The sequence below is a fragment of the Mandrillus leucophaeus genome, unplaced genomic scaffold, assembly GCF_000951045.1.
Source record: "Mandrillus leucophaeus isolate KB7577 unplaced genomic scaffold, Mleu.le_1.0 Scaffold116, whole genome shotgun sequence".
Lineage (NCBI taxonomy): Eukaryota > Metazoa > Chordata > Mammalia > Primates > Cercopithecidae > Mandrillus > Mandrillus leucophaeus.
In genome coordinates this window covers 3202185-3218193 of record NW_012099876.1, presented here as the reverse complement: position 1 = coordinate 3218193, position 16009 = coordinate 3202185, and the positions used below count along the sequence as shown (strand labels likewise).

At 37.1% G+C, this 16009-nt stretch overlaps 1 protein-coding gene across 1 annotated transcript in view; it reads right to left on the bottom strand.

The window, feature by feature from the left end:
• PLCB4 (phospholipase C, beta 4) overlaps nucleotides 1-16009 on the bottom strand; it is a 293921-nt gene that overhangs the window by 177624 nt on the left and 100288 nt on the right. The window contains exon 3 of the mRNA XM_011998921.1: nucleotides 3222-3320. Within this exon, the coding sequence (XP_011854311.1) occupies nucleotides 3222-3305 (84 nt within the window). The 5' untranslated portion in view covers nucleotides 3306-3320. The remainder of the gene's footprint in view (nucleotides 1-3221; nucleotides 3321-16009) is intronic.

Genomic DNA, 16009 nt, shown 5'->3' with positions numbered 1-16009 from the left:
GATATTATAGGAAAGTCAGGGGGCTGGTTTAGTTAGAGATATCTGGGTTGCATGTATTTTTAAAAGCACTGCTATTTCTCTCCTCCACAAGAGACGAATCTCTATTTTAAAGATTTAATGTTAAGCATCACTTAGGAAACAAAATATATTTTGCATTTAAGTAATGTGTAAGTCAAGTAAAGTTAGAGAAGTACAGAATTAGAAGTGTTATGGCAATACAATCAGATGCTACAACACAGCCTACCACTTAGGTCATTTGTAAAAATCTGGCTGCCTCAAAAATAATTCCTCAGCAAAGCAGAAATAATAAAATAAACTTTAAATGCATTTGCACTTACTACATTTATTGACTATTTTTAAAACAGTGGCTTACTCACTGTTTAAAATACCTCTCTGCTTCTTTTTTTTTTTTTTTTTGGAGACACAGTGTCACTCTGTCACCCAGGCTGGAGTGCGGGGGCATGATCTTGGCTCACTGCAACCTCTGCCTCTTGGGTTCAAGGGATTCTCCTGCCTCAGCCTCCCAAGTAGCTGGGACTACAGGCATGTGCCACCATGCCTCGCTAATTTTTTTGTATTTTTAGTAGAAACGGGGTTTCACTGCTTTAGCCAGGATGGTCTCAATCTCCAGACCTAGTGATCTGCCCGCCTCGGCCTCCCAAAGTGCTGGGATTACAAGTGTGAGCCATTGAGCCCAGCTGCTTTCTTTAAACAAATACAAGGAATATAATTTTATTTTTGCTGCTATTTGAGTTCATGATGATAACATTAGTTATCATATGGTGCTGACAGCATTTACGCCCCTTCACAAAAGGTACACTTTAGGGATGCTTGGGTTTTGTTTCTCTAATTCTTGTTCCTCCCACTGGCTTTCAGCTGTAATCCCTCATGGCTGTTCATGTACCAACCATAGAAACGAACCTTTTCTGCTTACATTTTGTTGCCTTAAATGTTTTCATGGCTCTGGCTCTAAAGAACTGAGTCTTATAGGAGTGGGAAATAATTTTTATTTTAAGCAGTCTGTCATCCAGCTTGAAATATTCTTTGGCTTTGTGGTTTGGTATGTTATCATGAAGACACATGTTTGTTTTATAAAGTTAAAACGTTTTTGCTCAAAATCCTAGTAAAATAGCACTTGAAAGAGTTGAAAGCTTAGTTACATTGTATTTAATACTTGTTCAAGGGTTCTTTTCTTCTAACTTTGCCTAGTTTGCAGAGGAATCCAGAGGAAAAGCAAATGCCTTTAGAAGCACAGGTGATCAGTATTTCCTAATATGAGCTGTGATGATTAACAACCAAAAAATCACAAGAAATAAAAAGGATTCAAATGAATCTCTGGTTCATCAAAGCACATTTCACTTTTGTCAAGTACTTTATTCTCCAATAGCTTTTCCTTACATAACAGTATGAGATATACTGAACCAATGATTGCATGTAATCTTTTCAAAATTACCTTCTCTGAATTATTAGTCTGAATTGGAATCAACTGGATCTAAAATCATTTTAGATGCTAGACATCTACAAAGAGTTTGGTGGTTACAGGTATTCTGCTAGTACCTGGAGAGAAAAAGATAAGTAAAATACGATCCTTGACTTCAAGAAACTCAGAGAATAGTTTGAGAGAAAGAAACATTAAATAAAATGTGAAGGCAGTGTAAAATATGCAAGGGTAGGTCAGTGGTGGCAAAAAATAAGTTATCGCCTCTTATTGAATGGGTCAAGGAAGGTATCACAGAAGTGGAGATTTCTCATCTGGGTTCTGGGACAAGAGGAGTTCACCAATCAAACTAGTCGGAGCAAATGCATTTCAGGAAGAGGGAGTAGCATAAACAAACCATGTAGTAGAATAGCTTATGGGGGAAACTGTAAGTGGTTTGCTATAGTTGAAGTATACGGTGTATGTTGGAAATCGGAGAGAAATGAACGTGAGGTAATTAAGCAGGAGCCAAATTATAGAAGACCTTGTATTTCATTCTGTGAACTTCCCTTTATGCTACAATGGGAAGTGATGGAAGCATTTTAAACACAGGAGAAATGGGATCTGCTTTATATTTTTAAAATATTACTCTATGATCTCAACCATGGGAGAGAGAAAAAAAGAAAAACAAATATGAAAAAAGACTAGAAGAAAATTGCAAAAGAATGAACAGTGCTTGTCTCTGGATGGCAGAATATTATTGTTTCATCTTATAGCAGAATGTAGTTTACTGTTATTTCAATTTCAGACATATGAACAGTCATCACTTCAATATTTTAATTCAAACAAGGAATAGTGACCATGTTTAGGTCCATCCTTAGCATTCACAACTTTGTTTACTGAAAAAGTGACTATCCTGTAAATCTAGAGAGTACTATGATACACCCTGCAGAAAAATTAAGTCAACAAGTATTAAGCTATGTCAGCTCACAGAAGACCTAGTTTCCACATCTGACAATCTCGACCTCTGGGAAGATCAGCGAATTAGCCACTTTAGACATTTCATTGATTTTGAAATAACCAACTCTGACTCTAAATGAAGTTTTAATATGTTTTACATTCAACTTTGCGGTAAAGGAAACATCAATTTCATTATACACTCCTTCCAAAGTCACCTCAAATTCAAGTACAATAGAAGAAAAATCATGCATTTACAATGCAAATGAGGCTTTAATTCACCTACCCAGCCATTCTGAACAGATTGGTGGCCCAAAGCCCCTGCTCTATAGAAAGTCTGGAGTCATCACCACCTTGCAAGGGCACAGACAATAAATGATAGAATCAGAGGCATGCAAAGCTTTGGTCAAAATGGTTTGTATCAATGAAATGAACAAAGCAATGACTGGCACAAAGTTCAATCACTATTACATTTATAACACATACAAAGTTATATGTAGAAAGACTGCTAAAAGCACTGCATTAAGCAAAAACTGTTACTACATAAAACCCATCTGTAAACTGAGAATATTAATAGCAACAACCTCATAAGGTTGTTGTAAAAAATTTTAAAAAATCATACACACAAAATGTTTAGAAGGTCATCTGGCACATAGCGAGCACTCAAAAATTTATAGTATCATTATCATTATTACTCTATCTCATAACTTGCTTCTTTTCAACAACTCCAACCTATAAATCCTAAAGATGTTCTTACTTATGTCAAAGAATATGTACTCAATACTGTAATTGAAACTTAATAATTATTAGAATGTTTTGAGAGAAAAGATTAATAACACTTATTTACCTCTTCATATCTGTCAAAAACTGCTCCTTCTTGCAAAAAGGAAGGAACTTCCTTCTGCCAGTTAAATTCATAAGGTTTGGCCATGATTATATTCAAGACCTAAAAATGAAAAGAGTAGCTCATTAGTACATAAAATGGAAAAACAATTGAGGATGGTTAATCACTTTGCATTTCTGTGTTTACGGAAGCTTTTCTTCAAATATGTGGAATACAGTTTTTTTCTTCTTCCCTTTGTCTGACCTCCAACTTGCTTTCTTTTCTCTAAACCTGCAGATATCATAATCAAGAAATACCAGAGGTGATCATTTGGGAAGTTTCCATTCTCTCCAAATCCCACAAAATAACAAGATGTGCATATATATATATATATATTTAAATCTGAAGGCACCAGATAAAATAAGGAAACCATAGACCAAAATCAATACATAAGAGAGGTCTGCTGTAAATAGCTAAGGGCACTATGGGCTTGAAGGTGAACATATGGGCAGGAGGAGCCCACAGGGTATAAGTTGCAGAATCACGTAGGCATAGCCAGAATTTTTTATAGCTCTTGGTCCTCTCTTTAGCCCTCTCTTAGGCTCTCTTTCCCCTACCCCGTTGTTCCTCACCTCTTAGGCCACGCGGAGAACAAGAGAACGTCTGGTTTTGAGACAGCCAGCTCATAGGGGGTCCCTGCAGAAACTCCAACCAGCCTGCCCACTGAGGTAGGGCCTCGGGATGTTCACAATGTTTGTAGCAGAGAGGAGCTTGGCCTCTCCTCCTTCTGTGTGGAACTTGGAATTCCAATGGCCGGGCAGAAAGCCCTCTAGCAGGGATTCTGGGCTTGTAAGAGTCCCTGTTGCCACCTTTTCTCCCTTTTTAACCCAATTAAACCCTGTCTTACTCATCATTTAAATTGTCTGTGAGCTTGAATTTTCATGGCCGTGGGACAAAGAACCCCATTTTCAGCTGAACTAAGGAAAAGTCCTGCAACAGTTTTATCATAGACAGTGAGTAGGACATTTAAAGAGAAGCTAGGCACTGTTCAGGGTGGCTCCCTGCAACTAGGAAGAACTCAGCATTCCTTTTACCCATTCTTGTTGGCAACATGGTATGTATGTGATAACTACAACCCAAACATCTTGCATGAGCATACAACAAAGAGTCACCAAATAGTTAAGCAATGCAAAGAACATGGAAGAACACCAAACACGGCAAGTAAAACTTACACCCAAGGAAAGACAGTGACCAGGAAAAACACGACCTGACTTCAGCATACTGATTTTTTCAGAGGGAAGACAGAGTATATTCTGTTCCTAAAATATAATTAACTACAGATACTAGAAATTTAAAACAAGATTGTTGAAATAATAGATGAGCTGAATTGTAAAGAAAACTCAGATGAAGTGTTGAGCCAAGGAATTCTTCAAAATGCAACACCAGGCCGGGCGCGGGGGCTCACGCCTATAAACCCAGCACTTTGGGAGGCCGAGTGGGGTGGATTACTTGAGGTCAGGAGTTCAAGACCAGCCTGGCCAACATGGCAAAACCCTGTCTCTACTAAAAAAGTACAAAAATTAGCTGGGTGTGATGGTGGGCACCTGTAATCCCAGCTACTCGGGAGGCTGAGGCAGGGAGAATTGCTTGAACCCAGGAGGCGGAGGTTGCAGCGAACAAAGATGGCATCACTGCACTCCAGCCTGGGTGTCAGAGCGAGACTCCATCTCCAAAAAAGAATAAATAATAAAAAAAAGCAACACCAAAAGAAATAGCATGCATGAGAGATATAGAAAATAGAAAGGAAAGGTTTAACAACCTTATATGGAGACAACGGAGGGATGGAAATAAAGCAACAGTAGAAGAACGTTTCTGAAACCTGAATATTTGAGTCCTCAGAGTGAAAAAATCCACTCATTCCATGTAGTATAAATGGGGGGAAAAGATATACACCCCCAAATATACCTCATGGTGACATTGAAGACACAAAATATGCAGAAATTACGAAATCTCTCAAAGATGCAGGAAGAGAAAAGATAATCTAGAGGTAAAATGACAATAAGACTGCTATCAGTCACATCATCCACAACACTAAATGCAGTAAGACAGTTTTAAAGTTCTGAGGAAAATAATTTTGGATTTAAAATTCTGTGTTCAATACTGTTTCAACTTTTAGGAGAAATATGTAGTTATTTACAGAATTGTAAGTAATCAGAAAGATTTAGCGATCTACTTTGAAAAATTTAATGCATTATATACTCTGTCAGGGGAAAATAAATATAGAGAAAGAGATATGGGAAATAATGTTAAGAAAAATAAAGTAAAAAGAAACAATAGGCTTACTCTTAAGTCTTATTGTACTATGCCAAAAAAGTAGAAAAGAAAAAATAAATTTAAAAATTAGCCAACCCAAATCCTAGATTATATCAATATATGAGTTGTGGCCAGTGAGGTGGTTGGAGGAACGAAGTTTGAGACAAAGGGAAGTAAAACCATTTTGGGAGGCGAACAGAGTTACTAAAAACTCTAGACATTAGTAGGAAAATTGGAGTTTAAATATGGGTGCTATGAATTTAAGAGTTATCCTATAGAAAATTAAAATTAAAAAAATATAACTTCCAAATGATTAGCAGGGGAGAAATAGCAAAAGAAACTTGAGCCTCTTTTAGAAAGTAAGCAGATAAAGAATGGAGAGAAGACAGGAACATATTATAAGTAGAAAACACAAAATAAAATTACACATCACTAAGCACAGTAAATAAGAATTGGTTAAATTCACTTATAAAAGAGGTTTTCCGATTAGGTAAAATTATGGTTGTTTACAGAAATATTTTGAAAACTATCTAAGAAGTTTGAAAATGCAGGGATGAAAGAAGATACCATGGGCACATGCTAAGAAAAAAAGAAGATAGGTATAACAATAATATGAGACAAAACAGACTTCAAGAGAAAAAGCAGAGACAGTAATAATACATCATATTAACTGCCATTAATATTTAAGCATGTCACCACACAGCATCAAAACATTTGAAAATTGACAAAGTACAAGGAGAAATTAGCAAAGTCACAAACAGGAGACAATGATTCTCAGAAATTAACAGAAGAAGAAGACAAAGAAGTAAGAATCTTGAAGATCTGAATATCATACTTAATAATTTAGTACAAACAACTTAAATAACTCAAGGTAACATAATTTAAATAACAGTACTTAATAAGCTTTATTCTCTCTCTTAATATATTTATTCTCTCTCTAAGTATATTATTTTTTTTCTTTCCCTCCTTTGCACCCTGGCTACCCACACACATATGACAATCTCAAAATCTGATCACGATTAGGCCCTAGAGGAAATTTCAGCATTTTTCAACAGGCAGAAAATATGGTGGTCATGCTCATTGACAACAACAAGGAAATGTATAAATTAATGACAGAGAGTGTACAACATCTATATACATGGAAATTAAACATTCATACCCCCCCCACACACACACATACATACACCCCTAAATCATTCTTGAGTTAAGCAGAAATTATAAACATTTTAGAAAGAAAAGATGAGAGCATTACAAACCAAAACCTAGATATGTAATATGTACCCCCCCAAAAAAAATTAGTAAAACAATGATGAGTAAAAGCAAAAGTTAATTGTTTTCTGTTGGATATATATTTGGCAAGTACTGAGAGCAAGAGTGAGAGATATAGAGAGAGGGAGATTTAGGTGGGGGCAGAAGGGAGGATGAGGAGGAGGAGGTGGCTGCAGCACAAACTCACACCATTTACAATGAAAAGTGGGATATAATTAAAGAAGGCGAATGTGAGCATTCTAAGAGAATACTGTGTATAACTTTAATCAGAATATTTTAAAAGCTAAATAAAGTATATATCTTTCAAAGTTAAAATACATTTGGCTTAAACGTAAAACTAAAAATGGAATTTTAGTTTTTTGAGGAACTAAATGATCCAGCGATCCCATTTCTGGGCATTTACTGGAAAGATTTGAAATCAGTAGGTCAAAGAGATATCTGCACTCCCATGTTCAATGCAGCATTACTCACAATATCCAAGTTATGGAATCAGCCCAAGTATGCAACAACAAATGAATGCCTAGAGAAAATGTGGTGTATTATACACAGTGAATTCAGCCTTAAAAAAGGGAAGAAATTCTGTCATTTGTGACAACATGGATGGAACAGGAGAACATTATACTTAGTGAAATAAGCCAGATACAGAAAGAAAAACATACATGTGCTCACTTACATGTGGAATATATAACAGTTGAACTCATAAAAGCAGAGAGTAGAACTGTGGTGACCAAAGGCTGAGGGTAAGGGGAACGTGGAGACGATAATCAAAGCATACAAAGCCTTCTATCAGTTACGCAGAAGAAATAAGTTTGACTTTGAAACCTTTTGCATAGCTTGGTGAATACGGCATGTATGTACACACATAACCACACAGCTTCTACCCAAGGAGCTTAGAAACAAGCTTCCAAGGTAGATGATGTGCATCCATGCCTTCTATGCTATCAAACAGATCTGCAGAGAAAAATAGACCCACAGATCCCCCCTCTTAATAACCAACTACAGAGAGCTAAGTGCTAGCTTGAAAAATAGATTGAAAAACAACATGGTGGCCACCCCAGTTTGCCAGGCTGTGAAGAATGGTAGGCAAAACATCTCTCTCTGCAGGATTGTATGTGTTCTACGATTGTCTCACTCCTGACAACCATCCCTTTTAATTTGTCCCTTTGGTTTCATTTTAAATCAACAAGAGGCTTATGGATACAAAAAGTTTATATCAAAAATAAAAACAAACAAACAAACAAAAGCTGTTTACGGTTTGCGTCATCTTTCATTGGTTTAACTCTGGTCCTCCCAGCATCAACATAAGTACCCTGTGTATGATGTTTCGCTACTATTCTTAACTAGTAAAATATTCGTCTCTACCTTGGGTACTAATTTCATCACAATAGTCTCATTACATGAAGAACTTTGAGGGTGAAGGAGGCTGATGGAAGGAGGAGGGTAATTTTGACCTTAATCTCTTCTGCAGTGGAGGTGAAAGTTCATTTCATTGTTTATTCCTTCAGAGCACTGGGGTTCAGAACAAGGTAAGTAGTACTCTGGCAAAATGATGCTGGAGTATCCTGAATGTTCTCAATTTTAAACTAGTGGCTGTGGTCGAGGCTGTTCTTTGTGCTAGCTGTGGAAAACTTCCCAGGGCCCTGGCATCAGGGACACTAGCTGGCTTATTTTACATACATGGCACAATGATGACCTACAGACTAGAAAATGTTGACCCAGCCAATCGTGTTTGACAACAGTTTGATCCAGATAATTGATTTTAAAATGGGAACAAATGAAGGTACACATTATAGTCCCAGTGACTGCAGAGAATATTAAAGGGACAGTTATTTCTTTTTAAAAGAGGGGAGGAACTGGCCACCTTATAACTACATTGTTATTGCAATTCTCTCAAATCCCCACCCACAGCCAACTGGTTAAAAAAAAAAAAAAAGGCTTTGATTGTACCATGCCAAAAGTTCCTCTTCTCAAATTCTCTAGCTTGCCTTCCAAGGCCTCATTTACAAGATATTTCAAGGTTTAATTGTCTCCTCTACCTCCTAGAATGGCATCGCCTCACCATCCAGTGCCCACAGGAAAGGATCCACCTTCTCCTTGAGGAACATGGGAAGTGAAAGAGAATTTACATTGTCAAGGAACAGACAGCCCGAAACCTCTTGCAGTGTAAACACATTGAGCAGTTACTGGAAGGAAGCCAGAAAGCTTTTAAATAGTTGCATTGTTTCTAAATCCTCATGCAACTGGATCGGATTAGCTATTGCACTGGAGCAGAGGAAAAACTCTCTGGACTGCAGAGACTTTGGAAGCTGGGGACAAGAAAGAAGGGGAGTCCTAGAAGGTCTTGTTCCAGAACGAGTGGCAAAAGCTCCTTCTAAAGACGACAATGAGAAACTGGCAGAGTTAGGAGGAACACAAGGGGGCTGAGGCAGGCTGTCGAGGGGCCAAATATTGAAGTAGGACATGTGTATTACCCACAAAGATGGCCTTCCATCCATTTGGTTGGGGTGAACCAAGGAAGAGATTTGGTTTTCTTAGCCTACTTGGTTTTCTTAGCCTACTCTGTCCTGAGTCTTTAAACCTGCTGTCTTGTCTTCCTTGCTAGACCTATAAGGTGGTTTTCAGGAATTACCAGACCACCTATCTCAGATGTGTTGGATCAACTGTAGAGTCAGCGCTGCTCACCCTCCCTCACCACCACCCCCAACCCTAGACCAGTTTAGGTCAATATTTCCACAAGGAATTTTTTGTCTCTGGACATGTGCCTCATGTTCTGGTATAGAGTGAACAGAGGGCAGTATGTAAAACCAGGTATATCTAAGGTACCTGGGTATGGTAGGCTGAATAAATGGCCTCCAAAAGATACCTACCTCCTAATTGCTGCAACTTGTGAATATTACCTTACAGGGCAAAAAGGGACTTAGCATATGAGACTAAGTGAAAGATCTTGAGATGGGGAGATTATTCTGCATCATCCAAGTGGACCCTAAATGTCCTTATAAAAGGGAAGCAGGGGAAGTTTTGACACAAGCAGAAGAGGAGGAGGCAATGTGACTATGGAGGCAGAGATTGGAGTGATGTAGCCACAGTTCAGAAGAGTTGGCAGCCACCAGAAGGTGAAATAGGCCAGGAATGGGTTCTTCCCCACAGCCTGGAGGAAATGTGCCCCTGAAAATATCTTGATGTCAGACTTCTGGCCTCCAGAGCTGTGACAGCATAAATTTCTGTTACTTTCAGCCACTAGTTTGTGCTAATTTTTTAGAGTAGCCCAGAAAATGCATATATTGGGCCCCCTGAAGCCGAACATCTTTCTTAAAAGAACTAAAAAGTTGACAAATAAATTTGGAATGCAGTAGAGACTGCTCTGATTTGAAGGGAATGGTCATTCAACATATGTATGTTCAACTGAATCATCAGAGGAAGACAGAAAGAAAAGTACAGAATAAACTTCATCTAGAAATGAATTCAGATCATTCTTGTCCTTCTGTTTCAAAGCCCCTTTGAGGACTAATGACATTACTTCTGCATACTTTTCCCCGGGTTCCAAATGTCTTGTAACAAATTTGCATCTTAGCAATAAATACAAACTTCAAATCCTGCAGCTCCCCAGAAGCCAAACAAGGTATTCTTCACTTTTTATTCCTATTTGTGAAAAAATGAATTCATCTGAAAAAGCATTTGCTTCTTCTTGATAATATATAGCTTTCAAGTGAATAAATGCACCATGACTCAGTTATAAATTTTATCAAGTGTAACTTTTAACTTCAACCTTACGACAAAAAAATTTTCCAGAACAAATTAATCCCTTCCCCATCCAACCATACAAATCCCATTAAACCAAATAACCCATGACCTTAAATGACCTCATGATGGCACAACCAAGGTTGTTTTCCAGAACATAGAGAGTTGAGATAAATTTCCACTGACCAAAAGTAAATTAGCTGAATCTATCACGAGTATTTCAGTGCCTTGCTCTTCAATCTTCAAATAAGATATCCTTATATTTCTAAAAACAGATCAACAAGCTGTCATCAGATCATCCAGGGCTTTTAAATAAATGGCTTTACCTCAAGTAAGAATCTAATTTGACATTAATACATTGTATCATTAGTGATAACTTTCCCCATTTGCAAAAATACCTCCATTTTTATTAAGCCATTAAATAACCTTTTCAAAAATATACAAAGAGTACAGGATGAAAAATATGATAATATGCAATGCTGTTGAGGGATGGGGTGAAGGCATTCTTGTCTATCTGGTGAAAAAGAATTTTGTAATACATTTCTATAGCCTTGAAATATCCATACTCTTTTATCCAGTAATTCTACCAGTAGGATGTATCCTATGTACATGTGTACAAAATCTATGTACAAGAACACTGTTGTGCTGTTTATGGTAGAAAAATATTGGTCTTATGTAAACACCACTAAGCAATTGATTAAATACACTCTAGTACTTAAATACTGTACCCGTTAAAAATAATACTTTAAAGGAATAGTTATTTGCTTAACAATAGCAAATTTAGGAGAGTTTCTAAAAGTACTCACAACTCTTGTGAAGCAAACACAAATGCTCTCAACATACAGTTAAGAAAATAAACAACCACAGGCTATAAAATTGCACGAGAGTCTGATCCAAATTTTTATGTTATATATTATATACATATTGCTTACAAATGCACACTATTTTATAACGGGAAAGACTAGCAAGACATATCAAAACAAACAGTAGTTTCATCTAGCTGATGCAATTTTAGGTAATTTTCTTTTCTTTAATACTTTCCTGTATTTTAAAATATTCATAGTGACTATAATTTTTATATTCCAGAAAAAATAGTTTCTAAAGCAAATGGAGGATACAATTTTAAAACTTGTTTCTTTTCATATAAATTAGTCTTAATGTCTATGTTTTCTAGCAGAAATCTTGGCAAGAACAAATAACAGGAAGAGATAAATACATAAAGCTGTAAAACGCTGTCCTTCCCTTTCAGAATTTAAAACCTTCACTGTACAATGGGAGCCTTCACACATCCCAGTTATGACTGATCCTTATTCATTACCTAGTATGGAGTTACTTAATATACTGACTGAAATGAATGTTAACTGAAACCTCTGCAATACTTATATTTGGGAAAAAACGGATTGTGATGGTACTGGAATTAGTCTTTAATGAATTCTGGGCTATAATAAATCTATGGCCTTTGCTATGATTTATCTATTGTAAAGCATCACATGATTAAAAACAATTTCCTGGAGTGTATTAAAAAACAACACAAATTGCATAGGAATAAAATACAAACAGAAAGCAAGCATTCACTATTTGTCCCTGCCTCTCGTACTTTAATATTAAGCATAATTGAGGGGCAAGTATAACTTCCTTAAAATTTAATAATTAAAAATAGATGAATACACTTTAAATATTTTATTAATGAATAAAAACATTAAAGTGTATTGCCTTTATACATTTATTAGGTGACATTTGTTATCATGCTACAGGTTCCGTTATATCGAGATTTTACAAAACATGTCTAAAATATGCTTAGTTACCTGGGGTAGAGATCCAGGTTTATAAATGTATTAGGTGATGTTTGTGATCACGTTATAGGTTTCAATCTATCAGGATTTTACAAAACATGTCTAAAATATGCTTAGTTGCCTGGAGTATTTAGATATTCAGCTTAATTTAAATATAATGAATAACTGTCAATATATTCTAGGGAAGAAAAAGTAATATCTTTCCTTATTCATCACAAAGTTCATAGCTGAGACCCTCTACAACAAAAGACAGATTAACAAGACAGACATACAAATTTATTTAATGTAAGTTTTACGTGACAAAGGAGCCTTCAGAAACAAAGACAGAAACAGAGATAACTGTATAGTTCTATGTTTAGTTTTAATAAAGAATGGATAGTCATATAGAAGCACGATTAGACAAAAGTGGTTATGATATAATGGTCATGAACTGGGGGGAACTAAGAAGTCTCTTTAGATTCTTCTCGGCATCTTTGTGTTATCATTTCTTTCCTCCAGGTATAAAGTGGGATACCTGTCACATGAAGGTGTCTCAGGAAAGAAGGTCAGAGATTGACCTTCCAGCTTCTGCAGTTTTCTCAATTTCCTTTAGCTCAAAATACTCAGTATGTCAAGGTGCCATGTTTTCAGGTATTGTGTTCTGAGCCCTGGCAATTTAATTCAATCTGCAATAATCAGTTTTCAAAGAAATTAGAATACAATGAAGGAAGTACAACAGCTTCCTAAGAGAAGAACTGAGTTGTTTCAAAAGATTGCTTGGATGTGGGTTGTTTGCCTGTTGCAATTCCCTTGGAAATGACATCTGAGTTCCTATGCCAGTCCTTCAAAATCCTCTAGAACATGTCAGGGAGCTGAAATTGTATTAAAAGTACATAGTTGTCCATGACTGAGGTTTTCCAGCCTGATAATCCCTTGCCATTCACCTTTAGATTGGTGCAGGCCAGGCTCAAGCTAGGGAGCAATAATGGTACAGGAGGGCTCAGTGGCAGAAGTGGAACCTATCTACACGTGAAGTCCTCTGAGGGGTCATGTTCTTAAGTGTGTAGTAAGTCCACCCCTGGCTTAACAATATTTTGATCTTTCAGAAACAGAAGATAGTTTGTATATTAATCTTTTTAAAATTTCAATAGGTTTCTGGAGAACAGGTGGTGTTTGGTTACAGGAATAAGTTCTTTAGTGGTGATTACTGAGATTTTGTACACCCATCACCCAAGCAGCATACACTGTACCCAATGTATAATCTTTTGTCCCTCACCCCACTCTCACCCTTTCCCTTGAGTCCCCAAAGTCCACCATATTATTGTTATCCCTTTGCATCTTCATAGCTTGGCTCCCACTTATGAGTGAGAACATGTGTACATACATATTAATCATTTTTATAGCAGTGAATTATAGAAGTGACTGCTAGAAAGAAATTTTTTTGATAGCATGCAAGATATATCAACCTTTAGGAAAAAAAATATATATATATAGTGTTTGTGGTGGGGGGATACAGAAGCCTGAGGAAAGGAATGTATAATAACCGAGTTTCTCTCTTTCATAAATAATAAATCCATTTTAATAGAATTTGGTTTTGACATATCATAAATATGCTCCAGAGTAAAAATCATCTTCTTTCTTATCTTTTATGCCTCTGAAATAAAGTACTTCTGTTCTTACTAAGGGGCAGTAAAGAGCAAAGGGTATTTTATTGCTACTGAGAATTTAACATAAACAGAGTTAACATTATCAGCCCTAAAGAATATAAAAGTTCTGAGAAATAAGAGGATTAGGCCATCCTGGGATACTTGCAAATGAAAGACTGTAGAGTAAGGGTTTTTTCCCTCTCTCAGAAGTAGAACTTGTCACTGTTTTCAAGGACAGAACTAACAGAATACATGGTAGATGTCTATACTTAACCATGCAGAAAAGCAACAACTTCTCCCTTAGTAGGAGGTGGTAGCCATATGCAACAATTTTCAGGGATAATTCAGCCCTTTTTGCTCTAACAGTAGTAGTTCTGAGAAGGTCTGGGAAAATAGAAAACAAAAGGGCAACATGCACAAAATAAATACAGTTTCAGGTAGAGGTCACAGATTATTCCATACTGGTCTCTCCTGGATCTTTCAAGGTGTTCTTAACCCAGGGCTCCCTGGTCACAGAGGACCCCTGTCTTTAAAAAGTCCTGGGGTTCCAGAGTGGGGACCATGAGATTGGAGGCTTAGGTTGACCTCTTCCTCAGCTTAAGTTTCTTTTTTGCAGGAATACTCTTTGAGTTATTTCTGTTTAGCCAAGATGGGAACTCAAGTTGGGAGCATAGGGGAAAGACTAGAGAATCTTTAGGTCCCTAGATTTGCCTTAGATTATTGGTTCTTAAAGTATGGTACCCTGACAGCAAACATCACCTGGGACTTCTTAGAAATGCAAAATTTCAAGCCCCATCCAGACCTAAATCAGAAACTCTGTGGGTGGGGTCCAGGAAACCATGGGGTATCCAGCTAGCCAGATGATTCCAATGTAAGCTAAAGTTTGAGAAAACAGCCTTAGATCAAGTCTCCAGCAAAAAAGGAAAAAAGGGGGAAGAGGAAAATGGTCTTTAAATCTTTATCCAGCCCAGCCCAATTTACCAGGAAAAAGAGGCTGGCTAAGTATTTGGAACTAAAGCTTGGGTAAGTAAGAAAGACAGCCCATTTGTCTAGAATGCATACTTTTCTCAGGAAGTCCATGGGAAACTGAGCTTATGGAGATTCTGAGGGCCAGTACTTGCTTTCCATCCAAGACCAAGAGTAGATACTGAGGGCTTGGAGTAAATGAATAATTTTCTCAACCATTTTTTTTTTCAAGCCTCATCCTTAAGAGTTAAGTAAGAAGAAACCAGTTAAGAATGACAAGCAACTTGAGAAAAGTAAATAAAGGGTGACTGAGTCATAACCAAACACTCAGCCAACACAACATCCCTTTAATCTGCAATGCAGACTTCGCAGCCACTTAAATAACTTCAAGCAATTACCTCTTTTGGCCCAAACCATTATGCTCCGTGTTAACTACAAGCTATGAATGCTAATATTTCTCCTAAGAACTCAGAAAAAAAAATTGGGTAAGAGTCACCCAGCAAATTCCTTTAAGTTTAAGGAACTGCAACTGACAAATGACCTGAAGAGAAAGATTATGTTAAAACACAAGGATTCCAGAAGAAATGTGCTCTCCGCTGTACTGGAAAGCAGCATCTTGCCTCACCGCCTTTCCCTTTACATTCTCCTCTCTGGATTCATCGGAATTGATTCCTTGCCCCCAGTACTGAGCATTTTGCACATTTCTCTTTTCTTCTCATTTACTAACTTACTGGTTATTTACTCTCCTAAACTTACTGGTTATTATTTAGAGAAACTGGATCAGGCACCACTCTGTATTTTCACTTAAGCACCTCGTACTTCCCCTCTTTGAAAAACTCACCACCCTACATGGTAAACAGCTATTTGTTTATCTGTATCATCACTATATGATGACTTCTGTGAAGGCTGGGGCCTTTTTTGCTACTATAGTGTCCAGTATATAGCAGTAAACAATGAATGAATGAAAGAATGAATGTATGAATATCTTACTATGTGGAGGAGCTCCCAACCAATCCCCAAAACAAATCAAGGCAGAAAGGACAATGGACTCTTCTCTTATACAAACACACACTTTATCTTTCCTTCCCTCCCTCCCTCCCTCCCTCCC